Below are 23,624 nucleotides of genomic sequence, written 5' to 3'. Positions count from 1 at the left end.
TGTTAGCAGGCTCCTGGCAGCAGTGGTTTTTCATGTCTCTCTCCCTGGGGCTGAGCTATGGGGACTTTGTGCTGGGACCTACTTTCCCCTTCCACGGGCTTTGCTTTGCAGCAGAGAGATCCTTCCCCTCACTGAGGAACATCCCCACTTCTGAAGTGCTTACTCCCCTTGCCTTGAAAACAAGGAGCTAATTGTTTTTTCCACCTGCTGTCTCTTACCTGCTGGCCTCCCTGGGCACAGGCAGCCTGTGCCTTCTCTGCCTGCACAGAGATGGAGAGAGCAGCCTTGCACAGGCCAGCGGCCAGGCCTGGGGTGAAACAACCTGCCAGTTTGCAATCTGGAAACACCATTAAAATAAAGATAGGTTGGGAAGAGCAGAAGACCAATGGGGAAGCATTCAGTCATGGGGGAGATCAGAGGTTAATTGCCCCCTTGCCTACCCATGCTCTGCGAGATGCGGTGCCTGGCCTCTGCTGCAGCCGAGGGAAAATCCGGAGGCAAAGGGCAGCACCCTCGTTCCTGTAAAAGTGCACTGGAATAGCTCAAAGGGCACAGGAGCATCATGGTCATGGAGACACAGATGGCTGCGGTCTGCCCTTAGCTCTGTAATGTCTGCAGACTTCCTGGGCTTCTCTATACCTTGGAAAATACCGAAGGCTGGAATTGCTCCCACCCCCCGCAAAAGAAAAGGGCTAAAAATTTGGGTAATGAAAATGCATCTGTCGCAGAAATCTTGGGAGGACCTGCCAGGTATAGCCAGTGGTGTGGGACTTTGCTTCAGTGACCTGAGAAACCTAGAGAGACAGCTTTTCTAGGAAAGTGAGTTCAAGGCAATCACGCTGTTTATGACATGGGTCTTGTCCTGCTTTTAGCCTTTTTTAGCAGGCTGGACATCCCAGAAATAGAGGGTGTTGTAAGTTCTGTGAAAAAAGGCACCTGTCTTGAGGAAAGATTAGTTCTCTGGTGTGGGAAAAGCTTCATCAAAGCACACCTCCTGAGTGGAGATAAGAGGCAACCCCAGAGCCAGTGAAGCCTCCCTGGTTTCTGCGCTTATGGGTTGACTTGCTTCTTCCAGACTCCTGGTGCACAGCAGAGAGCTTGGAGGGGCTCTGCTGTGTCTGTCTGGGGTCTGAGCATCTTCTAGGTATGAACCTAGGTTATCAGCTGCTGAAATGTTGGTGCCCTCAAGTGTACCCTGAGCAGGAGACAACAGACTGATAGACTGGATTGCTTGGGATGACTCTGCAGACTGGCTAATGTGGTTGCAGTTTAGTTTGTCCATGTAAAGGTGTTTGGGATCCTCTGGTCTTCTCTTCTGTGCAGTGCAGTGCTGTTTAACCATCAATCAGCAGTGGAGCAGCTGAGGGTGCAGGACAATTTCTCTTCAACTCCCTAGGCCAGTTCTCCAGGGCAGATTTTGTCTAGAGTTGGAGTCTGTTTTCACCAATATTTCTGTAAAATCCATGGAAGAGCTTATGTTTACACCACCATAAAAGTGTGTCTTGCTGATAAAGCTTATTTTGCTCACTGAATTGTTGTAGGTTCTACTGATAAAGCCTGCTCTCGCTGCTACTGATTGCAAGTATGCTAGGTTTGCTGTGATCACTAACCTGAAGCTCCTCTAGTGTAGATTAGACTCAAATTACTGAGAAATCTGATTGTGATGTTAATGTAATGCCCGGAAGATCAAACCTCCATGTCCTCTTCACAGGTATCATGGTTTTCTGAGATAAACACTTTTTATAACTCTCCTGATGGATTTCTGAGCTGTTGTTCAAACCCAGCCAGGAAGGTGCTTTCTAGCAATCTCCTCTGGTGCACCCAAAGGTCTCTGTTCCCTGCAGTGCCATGGAGTTCATTCCGCCCTGTTTCCCTCATATCTTTCTTTAGAGACCAAAAGATCCTTTAAAGTGCCTTTCAGCCGGTCTCTTCCAGGAGCCTAAGGAAAGCCATGAGTTTATGGACGGGCTTTTCCTCCAACTGAAGGTGTTTTCCAAAGAGGAGCTGGTTTCTTACTACCCCTCACTTCCATTGCAATGTCTTCCATTAAAACCAGAAGAGCCAGGCACCAATGGTCTCATGGCAGTGTCCTGGCTGTGTAACTGCAGACGGGGCCATCCCCAAGGCTTTGGGAGGGCAGGAAGCCTTTGGAGGCAAAATGTGAGCGCAATTGCCGGCTAAGCATCATAGATGCCCCGAGGTGAAACCATGAGTCTGTTTCCCAGGCTAGAGTGTGGCCACCAGCAGGGACACCAGGTGGGGCCTGGGGCATGGCTGGGGCATGGAGTGCATCTCCCATTCCCACCAGCACAGTCCCTGACTGGAGCTGTTGCTTGGCCCAGCCCGGGAGTCAGGATTTGCAGTGCCTCACCATAGCGCATTCTCTGGTGCTCCTGAAAAGGCTGCTGTAATGCCATGGGTAGGAAGAGTTTGTCCTCTTCCATGCCAGCCCTGGCTTGCTGAGAGGCCGGGAGGCTCCAGCGTGGCGCAGGAGGCAGCTGGGAGTGTGCCGTGGCAGGGAGGAGGGTGGAGGAATGTGGAGGTCCTTTCCAAGTGCTGCCTTGATCCATCAGGTACTTGGCCTGAATTTTCTTCCCCCTCCTGCCTCTCCTATCTGAGCACTTCCCGGGGGCTGCGGGCAGAGATGGGCTCTCCCAGCACCTGGCCTGATACTCCTCAGAGAGCTTGCATGGATTATTTGCTGCTGCTTCGGATCAGCTGTGCTGGGCAGGAATGAGAGGCAGGATGGGGATGCCAGAAGGAGCTAAGCTTTGCTTGCCTGGAGGGCTCCAGGGAGGCAGGAGGCGTGGGATCTGGCTGGGTGTGGGACATACCTGTGCCCTTTCACCCCTCGGGCATCCCTACCCAGTGCTTGCTCTGCAAAAGAAGAGGCTCCACTTGCACAGGGCAGGGGCTGGGCGCTGCTGGGCCAGGGAAGCAGGAGGGTGCTTTGGCCAGGGCATGGCCAGGGGTGCTGTGGGCAGTGGGTGGGGGTGCCTGGTGGGCAAGGGCTGGCTGCAAAGGCCTTGGTGATGAGGATGTGTTGTTCCCTCTTCGGAAAAAGTCAGGACTTTTTGCATGTTTCTCATGATCAGCCGATGAGGTTGCAGCCCCTGGCCCAGGTGCAGCTGTGGTTTGGGTGTGCTGGGCATTTACAGTGCCTTTATTGCTTTTGAAGATAAGGGCATGTTAGTATTTTATTGCCCCCTTTCTTCATCTGAGGCACCATCCAGAGCAAGAAGAAGAGAGGGGAAGGACTCGTTTCCTTATTATAATTAATGATAATAATTATATTCCTTATATATATGACGGGGGATTAGTCATTGCAGCCTGGCCCTCCAGCAAGGGGCTGCAAGGCTCCCTGCTCCATCATGCTGTCCTGGGAGGCGAGGGCTCCAGCCCTGGAGCTCGGAGGAGGGAGCTGTCCCCACCCAGCCCTCTTCCCACCCCTCCTCTGCTTTTCCCCTGCCTGGCCATCCCCCTTGCATCCCACTCGTGTCCTGAGCTGGGGCTTTGCTCCTCCGTGGCTTTCATGCAGGAAAACCCAGAGCACCCTCAGCTTTTCTCACAGAGCTGGTGAGGGGCAAGAAGCGACCCGAGGGCCTGGCTCTGTGCTGCGCTGGCTGGTTCGGCTCCATTGCTTTGCTCACGCTCACCGTCGGCGGAGCTGGCTCCCAGGGCAGTCTGGGCTCCCGTCCTCTCTGGCCCTGGGCTGGGCCGCATCCAGCCTGCCCTCAAGGACCCGGCTTATTGATAACAGGGAATGTGGCTATTGCGTGAGGCAGAGATAACCACTGCCACCACATTCATGCACCCAGTGTCCTTCCCTTCCCCATCCTCCGCTCCTGCTGGTAAAGAAGTGGAAAATCCTTTTCAACCTGCCTTGCCCTGTAGCCAAGTTTCACATCGTTGCGTGCGTTCAAGTTAAAGGCCAGGAAAGCTGGAGGGGACCAACCTTCTGCTCCCTGAGTCCACCCATGCTTAATGCAGGGGCTGCCCCTTGGCAGGGCCGGAGGCACGGGGGGCTGGGGAAAGGCTCGCCCCCTTTTCAGTGTGACGCTTGTCAGCTCCTCTCCTGCTGTGCCGTGGCTGAAGCCGCTGTGCTGCACCCATGGAACGGGGGTCTGGCGTTGCACAGGTGAGAAAGAAACCTGAGGGGCTGTTGGGGACACGGAGGCCCCTTGCGGTGCCTCTGCCCTGTGCTTGTCTGTCCAAACCGCAGGCGTTGCTGTACCTGAGCTCCTCGCTCTGCCTGCCCTTGCCTGTGCTGGCTGCCTCTCTCCTTCAGGGGAAAGCTGTGCAGAAGCTGGCTCCTCTAAAACCAGAAATCTTCCCTTCTGCTGCTTCAATTAAAGTGTTAATAAACCCAGCAGCAATCAAACTCTGAATCGAGTGTTTCAAATGCCCCTTTGTTTAATTAGTGGAGCCCCCCGCCTGCAGGCACAGGCAGCGCTGTCCGGCCCGCAGCCTGGGGTGGGAGGTGAGGGGCGAGGACGCGGCACCCGGGAATTCCTCTTCTTCAGAGGCGCGACCTCTCATACCAACTGTTTTCTCGCCTCCTCTCTGCACCAGCTGCCCAGAAACAAAACATTTATGGCTGAAGGACTTAAGTGACCTCACGGCATCTTCTGGGGGCTGCAGCCGGCAGGCTAAGCCCCTTGCACGCTTTCCATCCTCTGCACCCAGGGCTCTCTTTTCCCCAGGGCAACAATAAGTAACTCAGCCGGCCCAGGGTCAAGGCTGCGCTTTGTCCCTTGGCCATGGAAAGGGGGCGACTGGCCTTTGCCTTGAAATCCACCCTGGTCCCCTCCAGCGAGCGTCACCCTGAGGATGGGTCCCCGTGTGGCCCCTTGCTCGGTGAGGAGGGGAGAAAGCATGACTCACCATTATCAGGAGTGTGTTAACCCCATGGCAAATATGATTTCACTGGTGCAAGGGTAATGGTGGTGACGTCTGAGCAAGGAACATGGTCCCCTCCTCTCTGGGACCTAATCTAAATTGCTTTATGAGGGGCCAACAGGTAGACCAAAGCCTCCTGCTCCCTGGGGGACAGGGAGCCAGGGCAAGGGGGTCCCCGGGCAGCCCTGTGCTGTGGCACAGCAGCGCAGGTGTTATCTTGCCTCCGGTGGTGGGACGTCAGAGGGGGCTCGGTGGTTAAAATGGACTTGCTCCTCGGTGGGCTGTGGAGCTGGGCTGCCTACACCTCCTCTCCTCCTGCCGTGCGCTGGCATGCACCCAGCATCCCCCGGTGCCACCGGCAGCCTGTGCGAGCTGTCGCGCTGCTGCTGCTGTGCAGGGCTGCGACCATGCAGCATGTCCCACTGCTGCCGAAGGGTCGCGTGGAGCAGTTTGGCCCCTGCCTGCCCATCCCTTGCAGCTTGCTGATGTCTCGCTGGTGGTGTTTTTCCTCCCAAAACAGCCCCCTGCAAGGACCCCCAGGCTCAGGACCCACCTGCGAGACCCCTCTGCAGCTGCGTTGGGGTGCTCAGCCTCCACCATGGCCAGCGGCTGCCTCCAGTGCTTGGGACCGTGTTGCCTCCTGAGTGCTGATGCTCACAGCATCCTGGGATGGAGATGCAGTGATGCCAGGGCTCGCCCCACCGCCTGGGAACCTTGACGTGCCACATGCACCCGGGGGCAGCGAATCCCCCTGTGGGCACCCCCGTCCCAGTGATACCTGCACCCTTAGAAGCAGAGCAGGGCTGAAGCAGGGGGTGTTGCCTGCCATTAGCCCCTGGGGAGCTGTGCTTGCCCCCACTGGCACCCTTGCAATGGTGGCACATGGCAAGCTCCCAGCACGGTGCCCAGGGACAAACCATGCAGGGGAGTGACACCCCTCCCACCCCCTGACAGTGCTCCCACCTGCCTGGGCTCCTGGGTGGCAAAGCCATGGTGGGGGGACGGGGGCCAGGCCAGGACAGGGGAAGGGCCAGGGGCACTCTCTGCGGTATGGACCTGCCAGGTGGGCAAGTGTGGCCCCTACCACAGCCCACCATGCTGGGGGAGCTACCAGGGCCCCTCAGTGCCGGAGGAAAGCTCAGCCGCAGCCTGGCTAGAAACACAGATTTATTGTGACATTGGTTTGCAACCAGCACTCAACCCCCAGCGGCAACTCCAGACCCATGCAGATGCCCTGACCCCACTGTGATGCCTCCAAGGCCAGCAGGCTGGTCCCTGGGGGCACAGGCCCACCCATTCCCATCCAGGCAGGCTCTCTGGGGCTGCAGGCTGGTGTCCCACTGTCCCAGGGGCTGTCTGTGGGCTGGCAGCACAGAGAAGGGAAGAGAAGCTGGATTCAGGGTCCTTCACCAATGTAAGACATCGGCTGGGATCTCTGAGCAGTCACAAGGCTCTTGGGATCCCCAGGGAGAGAGCGGGGTTAAACCCCCCAAGCATGTGAGTGAGAGGGCTGAGCATGGGAGATGCCGCCATGTCCTCTCCTCCTACCGCGCTCCCTCGGTGCCAGCCCAGATGCTTTGGGAAGCTGGGAGAGATGCCAGCCCAGTTCCCACCTGCCGCCGCTACACATATCCCGTCAGGTTGTAGGAGTTGAGCTCACTCTTCGTCTTCTGCGTCTGGCTGACGGAGGGCCGGGGACTCTTGCTCGCCAGCAGCCGGGGCTGGTAGGTGCTCGTGTAGGTGGTTGTTGGGTCCCGGGCAGGGCAGGAGGTGCAGAGGATGAAGCCGCCGACGAGGGAGAGGAGGGAGGAGATGATGCCCAGGTAAAGTGCCTCCCCGAGCTCAAACTTCATGCTGTCAGGGAGGCTGGGGTTGCGGAAATCCCGCAGCACCACATGGATGTTCCACACCAGCGGGATGAAACAGAGCAGCCCCCCGAGGATGAAGACAGTGCCGCCTGCCACCGCCACCCGGTCCTTGCCCGGCGAGCCCTGGCTGAAGACGGTGCACCTCATACCCACGACGGTGAGGAGGCAGGCGAGGGACGAGACAGCGCAGGAGCTCACCATCAGGGCTTGGGCCGCCTGGATGTCGGCAGGCAGGTTGAGCAGGGAGCTGTAGATGTCACACTGGGTGATGCCCGTGCTGTACGTGGCGCACTCCATCCACAGCCCCTTGGTGAAGCTCACAGCTGTCACGATGCTGGAGCCGATGTAGGAGCTGGTCTTCCAGCTGGGCAGCAACGTGGCTGTCAGCGTGCCGATGTAGCCCAGGAAGGCCACGGCGTAGCCTAGCAGCTGGAGCCCCATGGAGACCATGATGGGGGCTGGCTGTCACCTCCCCGGGGTGCACGGCTTCTCACCTGGCTCGTCGTCGGCTCGCTCCCACGCGCTTACCTCCCCATGGCCCTGCTAGCGGGTCTGCTCGCCGCACCGCAGCTCCACCCCACTCCCGGGGTGCTGGTTTTGTGCGGGCACCGGCGTGTGGGTGGGAGCCAGGGGGAGGAGAGGTTACCTGCAAGAGTGGAAAGCAATCCCTCCCCGATTAACGATTGACCCAAGCCTGTGGAGGAGTGCCAAGCGCCCTTTCACCTCCGCTATCTCCCCAGCCAGACTTCAGAGGCAGAGCAGCGCTGCCCGGGAAGGACGCCAAAGCCCTCCCTTGCACGGGGGCCACGGGCAGGGATGGAGAGCTGGCCGCTGGCAGGGGAAAAGCGCCTGCTGCCTTCCTGGGGGTCCCTTGTCTTCTGTGATATCCCGAGCCAAGGAAGCCAAAAAGCTACGGCTGCACCATGTTTTTTGGGACCTGCCGGAGGCGATATCAAGTGGTGACCCTTCCCAGCCAAGGAAGGGGAATTGCACCTCATGCCCATCTGCATGGGGCTCACCCAAGGCATCTGCAGCCACCCACCACGCACCCTGAGCTACCAAGACTCCGCTGGGACAACGGGATGTGCCCACCATGGCTATCAGCCCTTCTGTGCTGCTGGGGATGACGATGGAGAGGGATGCAGGTGGCAGTAACACCTGCATCCCCAGGACAGCCCGGAGGTCCATGGAGGGCAGAATTACATCGGGGCAAAGCACGCTGGCAGCATCTCAGGGATGCTTTCCAGGAGCACCCCAGCCAAGCGGTGTGACCCGGCCCTCAGTGGGGTGAGCATACTGGGGTGCAGCTTGTGCTTGCTGCTGCCAGTGGGGGGGTTTCTGCTGGTGCCATCTCCTGCCCGCAGCCCTGGGTGAGGGGGGTGGGCAGGGGCAGTGGAGTGGGGTGGTTTGTTTTCCCTCTGCCTTGTTTCAAAACTTCCCCTCCCGTGGCGTCTTGCGAAACTGGACTGAGCCCATGCCACATCATGCCGACACCGCGGCTGGCGGCCTCTTGCTCTGGGAATGCTCCCGGCTGAAAGTGCCGCCACCGCCCAGTGCCTCTGCTCCTCTCCCCATCCCCCCGCTGGCACCTCAAATGCTTGGTACCAAAGTTCCCCAACTTTCTGTCCCCTTTCCTGTGCGCTAACCAAGACCTCCTGCTCTGTCTCAGGGGTGTTGCTGCAAAAGAAACACCTAGGGTGCTCAGGGTTCTGGCAAAAAGTCATGGGAAGGTTGTGCCAGTGCTCTGAGGTACTTACGGAGGTGGCTGCAGACGTGGTGCAGGACAGAGGGTGGCCGTGGCTGGGGGTCACCCGGGACCAGAGGTGGCTGTTCGGGGCAGGGCGAGTAGCCGGGGCCCCGGCCAGGGGGATCAGAGGCTGCGAATTGTTTAGCTACGGCTTTGCAAAATCCACCTGCAAATCTCAGCCTGGATCAGAGGCTTATTGCAGATCAGAATTAAACCCTTTCGGTGTCGGGAAGGACTGGGGAGCTGGGATGCCTCATTTTGCTTGTTGTCTATTAATTATCAGGGTAGGTTTGCCTAAGTAGCTCAGGTCTGTGGCTTGCTGTCACCTTTCTGGCCAGCCTTGGTGGCCAGCGGGTGATTGTGTGCCACCATCCATGTGTCTGCTTTGGGCTGCATCGCCTGTGCTGGGGTCAGAGGGGCAGTGAAACACCAGCAGGTTGAACTCCCCGTGCCCGCAGGGTGAGCTTGGGCTTTCAGTTCGCTCCTCTTGGCCCTGCTTGTCCTCTGCGGGGTTTGTTGTTGTAAGACTCCTGGCCCAAATGAGGAGCAAATGGAGACAGTAATAAGGGCTGCGCTGGCCCCGTGCCCCCTCCCGCTCACCGGCTGCCGCAGATGGAGAGGGGCAGGGAGGGCCTCTGGTGACAAATTGTGCTCAGAGCTGAGCAGGGTCCAGCCGCCGTTTGGACAGGGGTGTTTGGGTGCTGATAGCAAAGCTACAGCAGGGACCATTTGCTATTTTCTTTCCTTGTCCCAAATTGAAACCCTCCTGGGAGCAGGAGGTGACCTGTCTGCGAGCAGCACCTTGCCTTGAGCACTTGGGCAGGAGCAGCAGGCAGAGAACGGGATGTGTGGCGGTGCTGGGGGAAGGGGGAGGTGAGCCTTGCACCCTTGTATCGAGAAGCTTTGCTTTACCTCCCGGTATTGTCCACATCTCAAAAAGCCAAAGGAGAGGGCAGGGAGCACAGGCAAGCAGGTGCTCTCCTCACTGTGCCAGCAGTGTGGAAACGGGGCCCAGCAGCTTCCCGGGACGATGCCCCTGCCAGCCGTCTTCCCTCCCTGTCCGCTCTTCAACTTCCCATCACCTGCCTCCTGGTTGCTCTGTGCCTGCCACCACTGCAGCCCATCACACTGTCCCCATCACCTGGTCCTCATCATGCCCATTGCACTGTCCCCATCACAAGCCCACCACACTGTCCCCATGGCATGCCCATCAGGCTGCCCCAGCACTACCCATCCCTTCCCCACACCCCCCCTCCCTTATGCAAATGGCTACAAAGAGCATTTAATCATCCTTGTTAATTGTCTCTGCCCTCCCCTGTTCCCCCCTGGGGATTTTCTCACAAATGGTGTCTAACTTTTCCCTTCTGTGTTTTGCTTTTCCACCAAAGATTGCAGCCCCTCCGCCCCCAGCCTCCCCCCCCCGACCCTCTGTTTACACAACTGGGACAAATTTCACGCCCTGGGGACTGCTATCCCCCCCACCCCCAGTCCCTCGCTCCCCTGCCCTTGCCCCTGCCCCAAAGAATTTGTGAGTCATGGGCCAGGGCAGGGCTATAAAGATGTCCTCGCCAAGGGTCTGCAGTGTTAGAGAAGACACTGTTGCCTGCCACCATGGAAGCTGCTGCCTGTTGTCTGCCTCCCGACAGGCTCCTGGTGCCTGGAGCCAGTGCTCCCCTAGCCCTGGGGCTGGAGCAAGGGGGAAGGTACCTGGGTGCTGCACAGCCTCGTGGGACTGGGGAGGGTGGGGAGGGCAGGGGGTGTCTGGGAGGTGGGATGGGGAAGGCTCCAGCTGGATTGGGGTGAAGGCTGTGCAGCTCCCTACTCTGATGGGGACCCTTCTGATCCCAGCAGCTCTGAGTTGGAGAGAGGGGACAGAGCCTGGGGTGCAATGCCGGGGGCTCCCGGGGTGCTGTGGGGCTGAAACAGGGCGAGGAGCACTGAAGCCAAGGTGGTATGAGTGCATCCACATGTGCCTGGCACCCTAGCCATGCACCCAAGCAGGGGCTGAGCTGGGCGGGTGAGGCTGTGGGGCTGGGGGTGTGTGGCTGCGGTGGGGGGGGAGCAAGGCAAGGGGAGAGCGGGCCAGGGTGGGCGGCCATCGCACTGAACCCGCTCTCTGCACCTAGATCTCTGCCTCTCTGGAGACCGTGGCTGCCCCGAGCAGGGGAGGGAACCGAGCAGCGGAGGCAGCAGACGGACACTGTGAGTTCCACATTCCCTGCTGCGTCCCCCCCCAGTTTCCTGCTGGCAGGGTTGGGGTCTCTGTTTGGCAGAGAACCAGCCTCTCGCCCCAGACTCCTTCACCCCCAGCACTGTTGCATGGCAGTGCTGTGCCCACCTCCCCTGCTGCATCACCTCTCTGCCCCACAAGCCACGCAGCCTTGCTGGGGCAGGGCCAGGCAGACCCCCCCGCACAGCCACAGCCAGCACAGCCGCGCCGCGGGGGCCTGAAAGGGCCGCCTGTTCCCAGGCCTGGCAGGCATTCCTCAGGGGGTTAGCGGGACGCCTGGGCATGAGCTTTTGAGCACGGGGCGGGGGGGGGGGGATTACACTGGCAAAAAGCCCGTCGGGAGCGGGGATAGATGCCAACCTCCTTCGTGAGGGCACGAGGACCTAGACCCAGGGGCAGAGGAGGGGGGAGATGCCGGCTTCGGGGCAGGCTGACCCTGCAGGGCTCTGCCGGGTCTGTGGGGCATCGCCGCCCGCCAAGGGGAGAGAAAGGTCCCTGCCCTCGCCGCCGGCTTGGGGTGCCCGTGCGCCGTGCTGGCGCTGTGCCGGGAGGAAGGGGCAGCGGGAGCCCCAGGGCAGGGCCCACCCCGACTGTGTCTCTGCAGGCTTGGGCTCGGGAGGCGGCGGGGAACGGTGGCCCTGACAAAGCGCTGGCGTTTTTCCACCACCCAGTCAGGTACGCTCCCCTGCTGCCGGCGCCCCGGCCGGGACCGAGGGCAGTGGGCAGGCAGGGGCCCTCACCCCGGCTCTGCCCACGCAGGCTGCTCTGGCCCAAGTCCAAGTCCTTCGACTATCTGTATGGCGTGGGGGAGAAGCTGCTGGAGAACTTCCCAGTGCAGGCCACCCTCTGCCTCTACGAGGACTCGGGCAGCGAGGAGGAAGAGGAGGAAGAAGAGGAGGAGGAGCCAGGGGACATGGCGTCGCGTCCCCCGCCGCAGGCAGGCAGCGCTGGCAGGCCGGTGTGAGGGCGCGGTGAAGCAGGCGAGAGGGCAGGCCCGGCGGCACCGAGGAGGTGCAGGCAGACGCCTGCCCCGCAAGCAGCGGGCACAGACCCCACCGCCGGGGGTCACCGGCCCTCAGGGGCGGCCCTCGCAGTGGCCGCGGGGCCCCGCCCGCCGCCCCCGGCCCCCGGCCCCCGGCCCCCGGCCCCCGGCCCCCGGCCCCCGGCCCCCGGCCCGCCCCGGCAGCGCCGCCCGCGGCGGGCCGGGAGCGACTACAACTCCCAGCAGCCGCTGCGGCACCTCCCGGCAGCCGCAGCCCTCTCTCATTGGCTACCAGTCCCCCTCGGGTCGGGGGAGGAGCGTGTGGCCCCGCCCGCTCTCCCCGCTCCGCGTTCCTATTGCGGGCGCGGGAGGAGGAGGGCGGTGCGCGATGGCTGCGGGGGGCTCGATTGGCCGAGGGGCGGTGCCGGGGCGGGAGGAGGCGGGGCGGGGGCGGGGCCTTCCCCTCCCCTCCCCGTCGGCGGGAGGGAGCGGCTGCGGCGGGGTGCGAGGCCGCCATGAGGTACGGGCGGGGCGGCGCTGCCGGGGGGTACGGGGCGAGGGAGGCGGGAGCCGTGGGGAGGGTCACGGGGCGAGGGGGGCCCGCGGGGCGGCAGGCAGGCTCGTGGGGCGGGGGCCGGGAGCTGTGGGGCCGGCTGTGGGGTGCTGGGGCCGGGGAGGTGGGAGTCGGGGGTCGTGGAGCTGGCAAGGGGTCTCCGGGAAGGGCTGCGGAGGTGGGGTGTGTCGGCGGGGCAGGGGGATGTGTCGGCGGGGCAGGGGGTGGTGGGGGACTAGAAAGGCCCGCTCAGTTGGGCAAGTTCACATTTGGGCTGATGGAGCGGGCGAGTTGGGGGGGACACCCTGCTGCGGGGTGGCACTAGAAGCTGAGGGCGATGGAAATAATTTGGAGGTGGGTTCGGGCAAGGCAGGGCCAGTGCTGGGATGGAGGGGCCGGGGCGGAGGCTGGCCGGGGACAGCGTGAGGACCGGCTGCGTGGGGTCGGATGGGATCCGAGGGCTGTTTTGGGAGGGCAAGGCTTCCTGGCAGCCTGCGGGGACCCCGCGGTCCCTGGCAAGCAGAGCCGGTGCAGCCTCTTCTCCTCGCTGTGGATCTTGGCACAGAAAACCCCAAATACCGCTAGGATCCTGCTGAGCGGCTGGCAGCCGCGGCTACGTGACGCCAGGACAGCCGGCAGCCTCCCCGCGTGCTGTGGCACGTCACTGGCGGCTGTGGATCCCCCCGACCCGTTCCTGCGCCCCCCCAGCCTGGCGAGGAGGTGCCGCCTCCCGGTGTGCCCCCCACGCCCCCCCCCCACGCCCGCTCGAGGTCTGCGGGGAGCCGGCACCACGCGCGCACCATATTTTACCAGCACGATTTCCTCCTTTGGCGTCGGTGACGGGAGCGGGGGCGGAGATGGGGGGAGCCCGGGGGAGACACAAATGTGCGACTGCAGCATCCTCGCTCTCGCGGCTGCATCCCTCGCGCCTCCTCACCGTTGCCTTAGCAACCTCCTATCGATGGGGTATTTATAGAGGAGGCAAACGCGTGTTAGAAGCCGGAGGGGGGGACCGGGACTGGGTGGGCGTCTGCTAGGTCAGCCTCCAGCTTCAGGCTTCTCTCGGCTTGCGTGGTGGCTGTGCGGAGGCGGGAGGGATGCTGCTTGCCTTGGCATCAGCGCGTGCAGTGGTCCAGCTTTTCCTGCTCATCGGAGCCGGGGGAGGTGGTTAGGAATTTGCGTGTGGAAAATAAAAATAAGCATCTGGGATGTCTGCCCTTCTCGCAGGCGTTGCTCGTGCTCGTAGGCTTGTCTAGACCTGGCTTATTGTTGCACTGGAATAAACCATCTCTGAGCTCTGACGCTGGGTGCATTGGCACAGATTCTTGGAAAAAAGTTAAAATCTTCCTGATGCATTAAATGTGTTGCCCGATGTATGACCTGGGTTATGGAGCTGGGGGTCCTGACGAATCTGGTCTTGAATATCCTTATTTCTGCGTCTCTGTTCTCCTGTCTATCAAAGGGGGAGAATGCCTGTTACAACGAGCAATACAGAGGTTTGTGTGGAAACTGGCAGGTTTTCCATGCCGTGCGTTCTTTTATCCTGTGGGTTTGGGTCTCTCTGTAAAAACTGATGACAACAAAAGCAGGTCAGGTGGTCCCTGCTCAGAGCTGATGCAGCCTGTGGGGAGGCATAGATCTGGAGGCCTCTCAACTGCTCTCACATCTCCCAGGACAGCTCAGAGAAGCGGGGTTGGGTGGGCAGTTTCTCGAGAAAAGTCCTCCTGGTGCGGGCTGTGGGGCGCAAGAGGCAGCAGACCCCTCCTGTGTAATTCTGGTGCTCTGCTGCTTTCCCTCGCTCCTGCTTAAGCTCCAGACTGAGGTTTGCAATCTGAGTTTTGCAAACTTGGAAAGAAGCTGTTTTCTGCCTCCGGAGACAGCTCCAGGCTTGCTTGGCCTCTTGCCACTTTTGGTGCAGGAACCTCAGAAACCACAGGAAACCTGATGTTGGCAGGGAGAGGTGCTAGATTTACTGAGAAGGTGGCTGTTGGGGAGGTGTGGTGGTGCCTGCTGTGGTGGTGTGCATCAGCCCTTCTGTGTGTCTGGATGCCTGCCTTTTATGTGAAATGAGAAATGCATTTCTAGTCCTGCTGACCCTGTGAACGGCTCTGTGCTGTCCCTGACCTCACTCCAGCTGAGCGGATTCAAGTGCTGTTGGGATAACTCTGAGTATCTGAAGATCAGCACATGGTTTAGTTCCTGCTGTTTCTAACCGTGTTTGCTCCTTCATCCGCAATAAATCACTGCAGGAGCTGGTTAGTCCTGTCCCCTCTGTCTCCTGACAGAGCTGTGGTTTTGCCACAGCAAGGTGTCACACAAGGCAAGAGGAGATGAGTTTGCACAGAATGGTCTGATCGGTGGGGCACTGGACACGGGGAGAAGACAAAGCATGAAAAACAAGTGAGTGAAACTCCTCCTGTGAGCAGAGAGGGATATACTCTGCTTCTGCAGGACTTTGTTTCGCTCCTGTGGGGTTTTGTTTAGTTTAGTTTTGCTTTTGAAGCAGAAAAGGTGCTTTTCCAGCTGGAGAGCTGTTGTTCTGGGTGTGCAGGGAGCTCTGTCACTCTTGCTGCTGCCCTCAGCTTGGCCCAACAGCCTTTAGGAGATGCATATGCTTTTCTTTCCTCCTGTGTAGTCAGCTTTATGGCAGTGGAGAAAACAGTATGGCCCTGTTTATTGCAGATTGTGGGTAGGAGTTGCAGAAGTGAGAACAGTCATGGCTGTGAAGTTGATTTAAAACAGGATGACTTGCTTTACCTGTACCCATCAATCTTTTGTGGAAGGGAAGAGCACCAGGCTGCTCCCAGCAGCCTCTGACATGCAGGTCATCTCATCTGCTGATGAGATATGGGGACTTTCCTTCATCCAGTTCTTCCCTTCCTACTTCACCTGTCTGCAGCCCTCTGGGCTTCTTGGGCCGGGCCCTGGCCCTCCCTGGAGTGGTGCAGCACAAGTACGGCAGAGACCTGCCCCAGGCTCTCAGGGAGCTGAGGGTGCCCTGAGCCCCTCCAGTCCCTCCAGCCATGTGATGAGTGGGGAGGTAGCGTGAGTCCTTGGCTCTCTGAAGAGGCATTGCTTGGCTGGGAACTGCTGTGGATCCACCAGACAGCACCCTGCTTTCTGCATGAATCTGACCCTGGGTGATGGAGGTCTTGGGCTTCAGGGCGTGAAATTTAAGCTGTCAGTGACTCTCCTGTTTTCTTCCCTGCAGGTAGGCAGGAGCCCCCCGTAGCTGAGTGAGGCAGCATGGCAAGTAAGTGTTCCCCAGTCAAGATGGAGAGGTGGCGGTGGTGCTGGAGGAGAGAGGGGGGATGTTTGGCAGCCACCTCTCAAGGAAGGGGTGCCTGTGCTTTTTGGGGGGTGTTATTCTCTGTGGGGAGCAGATGCCATCGGCTGTTATCCCTGGATGAGGTCCGGCCTGACTTGTGCTTCTCTCTCCCCTGTGCAACGTGGGAGTTGAGAGGAGGTGCTGAAGGGCTGACCTCTCCAGGACTCCCCGCAAGCTGCAGCATTTCTTTATTTGCGTGATGCTGTGCAAGGCAGGCCTCCCTGAGGCTCTTTGGACTGACTGGCCCCTCTGCAGGGGTTGCTGGTCTGCGCTGATATCTCCTGGCAATGGTGCTTGTCGTGGCCCATGACTGGCATCTCATGAGCTGCCCATCCTGGGGGCCACGCTGCCTTGTAGGTTGTGTGGCTGGTGGCACTGGGGCTCTGCATTCCCAGTGGATGGGCAGCAGCCTAAGTCAGCCCTGCCGGGAGCTCGCGGCGTCTTGGTGCCTGAAGGAGTGCCTGGCAGATGGGGCTGCTCGGGGCCAGCGGCTAAAGCTGGGGCTGAGGCTGGCAAGGGTGCAGGGTGGAGGATGGCGTGTGGTCTGTAAAGAGCTAGACTCAACCCTCCCTCCTCGCTCTTCTGGGCAGCCTGTGCGGAGGCTGCATGCAGTGATGTGATGGGAGCTCAAGGAGGATGGCAGCTGTGAACGGGGAGATGTAGAGATCTGGCTGGGATCTTGGGATTTGCTCAGGGTGTTGCTGGAGCCAGCTATGAAGGTGGAGGCAGTAGCCACGCTGGGCAGGAGGAGGACCCCAGGGATGACAGGTATGCCTTCTTTCATTATCTGTGCTAGGTGGGGGAGGGAGCAGTGATCTTCGGGCAGTGTTTTTAAAAGGCACTTTTAGTCTTCTGTTAATGAGGAGGGTACCCAGCTGAGTCCCTGCCTTCCTCCACTGCTGCCTTTTCTCCCTCCCAGACCTCAGGTGCTGGCTCACCAGCACTTACTGGTTGTGGGAGGTGTCCCCTGTGGTGGCAGTGTCCCTTGCCAAGCAGTCTCCTTCGTGAGGACCCTGATGAGCAGAAGGGGGATGTGGTGGTCAGCACATTTCACCACCATGCGCTCTCCGGCAGCGTGCAGCCCTGGCTGTCCCTCCGCAGACACAGCCACATGTCATTCTGCAGAGAAGCAGCTCCGGGGATGTCCCCACAAGCCCGACAGCAGAGCTGTGGGGTAGTGGTGTGACCAAGCCTGCCTGCCACCAGGGGCCAGCAGCACCTCAGGAAACCCAGCAGGGATGCAGTGAAGCCAGCCCTCTCTCCTCCCCCTGCCTAAAGCTCTGATCTTTCCTGAGCACCGGTTCTCCAGCTGGTGTGGGGAGACTTGGAGAGGCACGAGGGGTCGGTGCTGAGGCTGCTGGGCCTTGGGAAGTCCCCTCTGCCCTGCGGTTTGGGGACAGTACCTGCTCAGCTCTGCTCTTCGTGTCAGTTGGGCATCCAGGCTGGAGATGAGAGTTGGCAAGCCTCTTGTTTCCTGAACCCACTGGTTTTCCTGCTCTGGTCCCCAGGCATGTGGGAGCTCCTGGCACTTTCCGTGTAAAAGAGGGGAGGGGACAGTGACTTAGTTTCTGCTCTTCTGCCATTTCTAGGTTCCTGAGGGAAATTGGATGTGGGGAGAGGCATGCACCTCCATTGCAGCATGCTTTCAGTTGGGACTTTGCTTGTGATACCTGCCTGCCTGTGTGTCTGTTTTTATTTCCCACCATAGTGGCCAGTTCAGCACAGCAAAGCAGGGAAGGGGTCAAGTGACTGGTATCTGCAGGGGTGGGAAACCCTGACAGCGAGATCTACGGCCAAGTTTGTTGCTCCAAGGTGCACTGATGAAGTTGTAAAGAGGCTCAGACTCAAGTGCTGAGGAGGGGAGAGTTGATATCACAGCCTGATCAAGGTGAGAGGCAAAGGAGGTGAGGCCAGGCTTCTCCAGCAAAGGATGGGACATTTGCGGAACGGATGGTGTCTTTGTAAAATTTCATCTCATCCTGGAAAGCCTCAAGAGAAGGTCAGCCTGCCAACCTGCTCCCTCTCCAGCCAGGATAGCCCTCCTCAACTGTGAAAGTCAAGGCAAGCTGATCCCTGCCCTCCTGCAAGATGCCTTCTGTGCCTCTTAAAGATGCTTTTTGGGTTGTCCTTGTAAAAAAAAAAAAAAAAAAAAAAAAAGTGGTTTGCATAATAAAGTCAATTCTGAGGGAAGGTCTCTGACTCACATCATTCATGCTGCTCTTCATTCACACCTCAGTGGTTCAGCCCTCTGCAAACTCTCTCACTGAAGCAAGCCATTAATAAATCATGGGGGGGAAAATGCACCTACACAGCACAAAAAGAGCATGGTGCCTCCGAGCACAGGGTGGTGTAGCACAGTAGTAGTTGCTTACGCCATGATCTTGTCCCTGCCTTGATATTTACAAACATTCTCACAAATACCTTGCTGTATTGTTTTAGGAGCAGGATGCATGGAAGGAAAAGCAGAAGGAAACCTGCTGGTTTCTCTGGTAAAAGACTCCTAAAGAAAGAAGCTGGTAGCTTTTTACTAACCATTACGTTAGTAAACAAGCTCCTTATTGAAGGACTATTTCTGTGTTACAGCCAAGCTGGTCTAATGGGAGGCTCTGGCTGTCCCCTTGCCTCCTTGTCCTGCATCTGTTGATGTTGCTGCAGTGTGAGTTGGTTCATCTGGTTGATCCATTGGAAGACTGAGCCTGAGGGTGAAGGAGGTAAATAGGTTTCTGCAGATCAGCCAGCTGAAGGGATTCATCTTTCTCAAGGGAAGCAGCACAATTATGTGACTTGGTGGGAAGAGATGGTGCCAGCCTACAGCCAAGTGTGTTGAGCTGCATTATGGAAACACTCTCTTATGAAATGCGTGCATGAGATGTTTGGATCATGGAAGGATCGTGGTTTTTGTGGAGGTTCTGCTTTCTGGGCAACAACTCGTTTGCCTCTCCTGTGCTGCTGCAGGTCCTGGCAGGTATTTGCTCCCTGTACCCCATGGAGGTCTCCCTCCTGCAGAATATGGAGGGAGAGGCTTTGAAAGGGCTCTGTCTCTTGCAGGCAGGAAGGTGCTGTTCCTGCTCAGTCTGGCTTCCTGACTGCATGCTCTGTGGGAAGATCTGATGTGGGCAACATAGAGTCTCCCGGGCTTTGGGAGCAGAGAAAGGTTTGTGAGGCCTCTGCAGCAAAATGCAGTAGGGATGTGAATATGATGCCACGTGAGGAGAGGTTGCTCAGGCCCCTTTCAGTATCTGACTTGTGACCGCCTGTGCTGTCACCATGTGTTGGGGATGTTTGCCCTTGTTGGGCCTGAGCCTAGGAGAAGACATACTGGTTTCTTTGGGACCTGAACAGAGTCCCTGAAGCCACCTGAGCTGGCATGACCACACAGCAGCTAGCAGCAGGGACACTAGCTTCCAGCAGGCTGTCTGTCCTCTTCCTGGGGGGTCTGTGGAGGTGTGAAGCAAGAGCTCCTCTCTTGCCTCCTGCTCTGGACTGATGCACGGGGGGACTGTGGAATGCTGCGCAATGCACTGTGTGTTGTGAGTCCATCTCGGTGCTGGCCCCGTGTCTTGGCAGAGAGGCCTGGCTCTGTATCCCAACCCTGCAGGGTCTTGCTTACCCAGTGGGATCTCGCTTGCCCTGCAGCACAGGGCCAGCAAGGTGAAATCTCGCCAAGGGCAGGAGGTTGAAAACAAGTCTTTTTGGAACTTTCTGTCTCTTCTTCAGTTGCCCTGTGTGGTCTGCAGCTGCCACTTCCGATGCCTCTAGCATCTCAGCTCTGCTGGAAGGATGCTCTTGGTGTCATTCGTCTCCGGGCAGACCCCAAGTGCCCTGCATCCCTCTGGGTGTGCTCTCCCTCAATGGGAACTCTGCTGTGCTAGCTGAATTGTAGCCCTGGGCTTTTGATGTTTGGGATGCCTGTACCACCAAAATCCTGTGGGAAGCCAGGTGGGAAAGCCTGGCTGGGCAGAGGCCAAGTGTGGGGTTGTCCCTGCTCAGCATGTTTCTGCCTTGTGTGTTGCAGTGTTCTTGGGGGCCAGGAATGCCCACTCGGTCCTGAAGCGCTTTCCCCGAGCCAACGGCTTCCTGGAGGAGATCCGGCAGGGCACCATTGAGCGGGAGTGCATTGAGGAGGTCTGCAGCTATGAGGAGGTCAAGGAAGTGTTTGAGAACAAGGAGAAGACGGTGCGTTTTTCCTGGCCTGCTCCCCAGTGGATGTGTGAGGGCTTACGCCTTAGCAAGCTGGAGGCAGAGAAGGAAAGCACAGGGGCAACAGCCTCTCCTGTTCCCTTTGTCCTCTTCTGCCTGCAGACAGCATGCTGTGGCCTTGCTTTGCAGCATGACTTTCCCTTCCCAGCCAATGCCCTCACCTTGGTATTGCCAGGACACCCTGCCCACAGCTGCAGGTCGAGCTGGCATTCCCATGGCATGTGTGGGAAATTTGTGCTGTTGTCCCCGACTCTCCAGGGTGGGGTTGGTGTTAGCCAAATTTCTCCCTACTTGGTGTGGGGGCTGTTGGCTGCTGCTGAGGGATGTTCCCATGATCTTTTGTGTCGGTTCCCACAGCACCTCAGATGCTGGCAGCACTGGTGAGAGTGGTGGGGGACGGCTGAAAAACTGCCTCTGTGGGCCTAAGGAGGGCAGCGATTATTGCTCCAAGTTGGGGGGGTGCTTGTCCCATCTGCAGCATATGATGGTTGCTTCTCTGTTCCTGCCACAGATGGAGTTTTGGAAGGGCTACACCAACTCTGTCTACTCTGTCAAGGACCCTGGGCACAGCACGGAGCGCTCAGACGCTATGTACGTAGTGGTGCCCCTCTTGGGAGTGGCTCTTCTGATAGTCATCGCCCTCTTCATCATCTGGAGGTGCCAGCTTCAGAAGGCCACCCGCCACCGCCCTTCCTATGCCCAGAACCGTTACCTGGCCAGCCGAACGGGACGCAGCCTTCCCAGGGTCATGGTGTACCGGGAGCGGTCGCAAAGCCAAGGGGAAACCCAGTATCAGCGAGATGCAAGCAACCGGGTGGCTGGAGATGGCAGAGCTGGGGGCACCCCCCAGCAAGATGGCACCCTCTACCCGCCGGAGCATTCGGTCTCTGTCCTCTCCAGACTGTCCAGTGCCACCCCTCCGCCTTCCTATGAGGAGGTGACGGGCCACCCGGAGAGCAGCAGTGGCGAAGAGACCAGCGTTTCCTATAATGACCCGCCACCCAAGTATGAAGAGATCGTGGCCACTGCCCCTGCTACGGGCAAATAGCGGGTCTGCCTCCCTCCTGCCTCTTCACACACTCACGCTCACCCACCCACCCTCCCTTCGCCATGCCCGGGACCCCCTTCAGGTGCCAGTTGGCACCCCGTCTCACCTGTACGAGCTGGTGCCATCACACAATAGCCTTACCCTCCTAACCAAAAATAGCTGTCCCCAAGTGGGGTGAGGCTGGGCTGCGGGGATGGCTCTGGAGCCAGCCAGCCGTTTCGTGCCCCTCACTTCCCACTCACGTAAGTGCTGTAGCAGCCAGAGCAGAGCGGCAGCTTGTTCCTGGCTCAACACGGGGGTCTCCCCATGGTGCATTTGATTTCCTCACTTCCCCCTCGAATAGACATAACATTTCCCATGATTAAAACAGCCTCGCTGCCTCCCTGGGGTGCTGCTCAGCCTTACCCCCTGTCCTCACTGGGCCCCATTTTGCTGGTTGGGGCTCTGATTAGGAGTTGGGGATGCAGGAGGGGTGCTGCGGATTTCGGTCCATCCCCACAGTTGGTGCCCACGCTCTCTGTTTAGGGAGAAGGTGTTTCCCTTGTGTGGATTTGCTGCCAGGTGCGAGTGGGGAGCCCAGTCCATCCTGCGGTGCCTGTAGCAATATTCGCTGTCTGGAGATCAGGGAAGAGCAGTCAGGGAGGTGCCCTCTGATCTCCTAGATCCCTTTGGAAAGGGGGAAAGGCTTGTGGTGGTCTTGTACGTGAGGTAAGTGACTTTGGAGTACCAGGTCCTTTTCCTGATGCTCTCCACTTTCCCCCTGTGCGGTGCAGGGCAGCTGGATGTCTGGCTGCGGCGGAGCTGGCCGATGGGGTCATCTCTGACCTTGAGCCAAAGGTGGTCCCATGGCTTTAAGCAGTGGGGGTGCTCCTCTTTCCTGGACTGTGGCCTGTCTGGTGTCTTCCCCAGAAGTGAGACGCTGGCACAGGAAGCCTGCAGATGGGCCAAAACCTCCCCTCTCCCTACCCCAAACCCCTGCGTCCTGCCTGGCTCCTCTCTTTGGGGCTCTTTGTCCTCCAGTGCAGGTAAAGGGAAATTCGAGACCCTGCTCTCCTCCAGGCCTCTCTGGTGCGCCGAGTGCTTGGTGGCCATGGCCACGGTGCGGAGGGCCTGCTGACGGAGGCGGCTGCAGAGGTGAGAGCTGACTGATCATGACACGACCCGGCGATGCCAATGGGTTGAGAGTAAGGCCAAACCCTGACTGGCTGGTTGTGGTGCCAGGGCAGTGCAGAGCCAGGTGCTTTGCTTGTGGGACCAGAGTGTCCCCTTTTCCCAGGCAGCTGCTTTTGGGGTCCAAGCAATGGGGCTGTCCTTTCTCAGTCATGTCTGATGGGTTAAAAAGGGGGTTGTGCTCACCAGCCCCCAAGGAGTAGCCCAGAAACTCCCAGCACTGCCACCCCTCGGTGTTCACCCCAGCACCAGTCTCTCCACCAGCACTGAAAGGCTATTGTACATCCACTGGCTGCCCGCACCCCGCTCAGTCCCAGCGATGCTCTCGCAGCAGGTGCCCTCAGCCCAGAGCTGAGGCTTGCCCAGCATGGCCATTCCTAGGGCAGGACATGTGGGGTTTGCAGCTGCTGGCACCTTGTCTGTCCCCTCCCAGGCCTTTACTCTGCCTTTCGGCCTTAGCAAATTGGGGTTATGGGAAGGCCTGGCAGTGAGCGTCAGGGTCAGAGCCTGGAAAAGACCGGAGGGAGACAGAAGGGCGCTCTGCCTCCTCTGTCTTTGATGCTCGGTCATTAACCCTGCAGTTTGTATTCTGTAAAACTTGGTATATTTCTGTGCAAAAAAAGGTATTTATTAAAAAACCCTCACTGTCTGAGTGGCACAGGTGGCTTTTTCCCCACAGGGAGGATGCCTCACTGGGCACAGCTGGATTTCCATCTTGGGGTGCTGGGGCTCAGCTCTGCAGGGTGATGGAGGCAGCTGTGGGATGACGGTGCCAATACCCCCCCCCCCGGGCACCGCTGCAGCACAGTCCCCAGTGAGGAGGGGACCATCTCTGGAGGTCGGGTGCGTGCTGCTGTGGGGCTGGGAACAAACCCCACACATCCGACAGGAGCCTTTGACTTCCCTGGGCATGTGGTGCAACTCTCGGTGAGAGCTGGAGGGTGTCCTGTGAGCCCTGACCAGTTGGTGGGTGAAGTGCGGAGGGATTTCCCAAGGTCTTTGAGGGGATTTAGGTGCACAAGTTGTCTTGCTGTTCCTCTGTGTGCTCCTAAACCTCTTAGATAATCCCCTCTAAATAGGAACGCTAGGGCAGCGTGGGATTTATTTTAAGCCCTTTCAAAACCAGATTTTATGGTCAGGTCTCGGACTCTGTCCCCATTCAGAAGTGTTTAAAACTGTCGTTCATCCCAAACGGACCATTTTATCGCTGCGAACTCCACCGAGACAGGAGAGATTAGCTCTGGCACAGCTTGCCACTTGGATGGCCGCCGTCTCCGCTCCTGCCCGGGCTCCCACCGTGGCATGGGGACATGCTGTGGCTGGGGCTGCCACGGGCAGCAGCGTTGGGGTGCCAAGAGGAGACGGGCTGAGCCCTCACCCTGAAGCGCGGGTTGGTTTGCCTGCAAACATCGCTGGGCAGCGTGTGCGTGGGGACGAGGGGGACCTGGGGAAGCTCCTGGGTTTGCTCTGTCCCCCGGATTTGCCCTGGCAGGAGCCATGCTTTCGCTCCGCCAAACTTCTTACCTTCGCGATCGGTGCTGGGAGAGGCTGACCCGCGGGGGGGGGGGGGGGGGCGGGCACTGCCCCCGGAGAGGTGCC

The 23,624-nt window shown here is 59.0% G+C and overlaps 2 protein-coding genes across 8 annotated transcripts; one reads left to right on the top strand and one right to left on the bottom strand.

The window, feature by feature from the left end:
- Nucleotides 1-6,053: 6,053 nt before the first annotated feature.
- On the bottom strand, nt 6,054-13,201 carry CLDN2 (claudin 2). 3 transcript variants are annotated; one of them, XM_052813922.1, is made up of 2 exons: nt 13,090-13,201; nt 6,054-7,413 (listed from the first exon to the last, which is right to left on the bottom strand). In XM_052813922.1, exon 2 carries the CDS (start codon nt 7,215-7,217, stop codon nt 6,522-6,524), a length of 696 nt encoding a protein of 231 aa, XP_052669882.1. In that variant the 5' UTR covers nt 7,218-7,413; nt 13,090-13,201; the 3' UTR covers nt 6,054-6,521. The 3 variants fall into 3 exon arrangements, with proteins under 3 accessions (XP_052669882.1, XP_052669883.1, XP_052669881.1); XM_052813923.1 differs by having other exon boundaries at nt 13,080-13,169; XM_052813921.1 differs by lacking the exon at nt 13,090-13,201 and adding an exon at nt 8,525-9,714.
- PRRG3 (proline rich and Gla domain 3) lies at nt 11,733-22,677 on the top strand. Of its 5 annotated transcripts, XR_008239158.1 has the most exons (6): nt 12,019-12,246; nt 15,491-15,532; nt 16,198-16,375; nt 17,316-18,572; nt 18,656-18,761; nt 19,623-19,693. XR_008239158.1 is itself a non-coding variant. In XM_052813919.1 (4 exons), exons 2-4 carry the CDS (start codon nt 15,526-15,528, stop codon nt 20,853-20,855), a joined length of 705 nt encoding a protein of 234 aa, XP_052669879.1. In that variant the 5' UTR covers nt 11,997-12,246; nt 15,491-15,525; the 3' UTR covers nt 20,856-22,677. The 5 variants fall into 5 exon arrangements, 1 of the variants encoding a protein (XP_052669879.1); XR_008239159.1 differs by lacking the exon at nt 12,019-12,246 and adding an exon at nt 11,733-11,755 and having other exon boundaries at nt 17,316-18,761; nt 19,623-19,697; XR_008239157.1 differs by having other exon boundaries at nt 12,010-12,246; nt 17,197-18,761; nt 19,623-19,708.
- The last annotated feature ends 947 nt before the right edge of the window (nt 22,678-23,624 follow it).

Source organism: Harpia harpyja, chromosome 18 (genome assembly GCF_026419915.1).
Source record: "Harpia harpyja isolate bHarHar1 chromosome 18, bHarHar1 primary haplotype, whole genome shotgun sequence".
Classification (NCBI taxonomy): Eukaryota; Metazoa; Chordata; class Aves; order Accipitriformes; family Accipitridae; genus Harpia; species Harpia harpyja.
The sequence above is the reverse complement of the archived record's forward strand: the minus strand, read 5'-3'. Positions and strand labels throughout refer to the sequence as shown.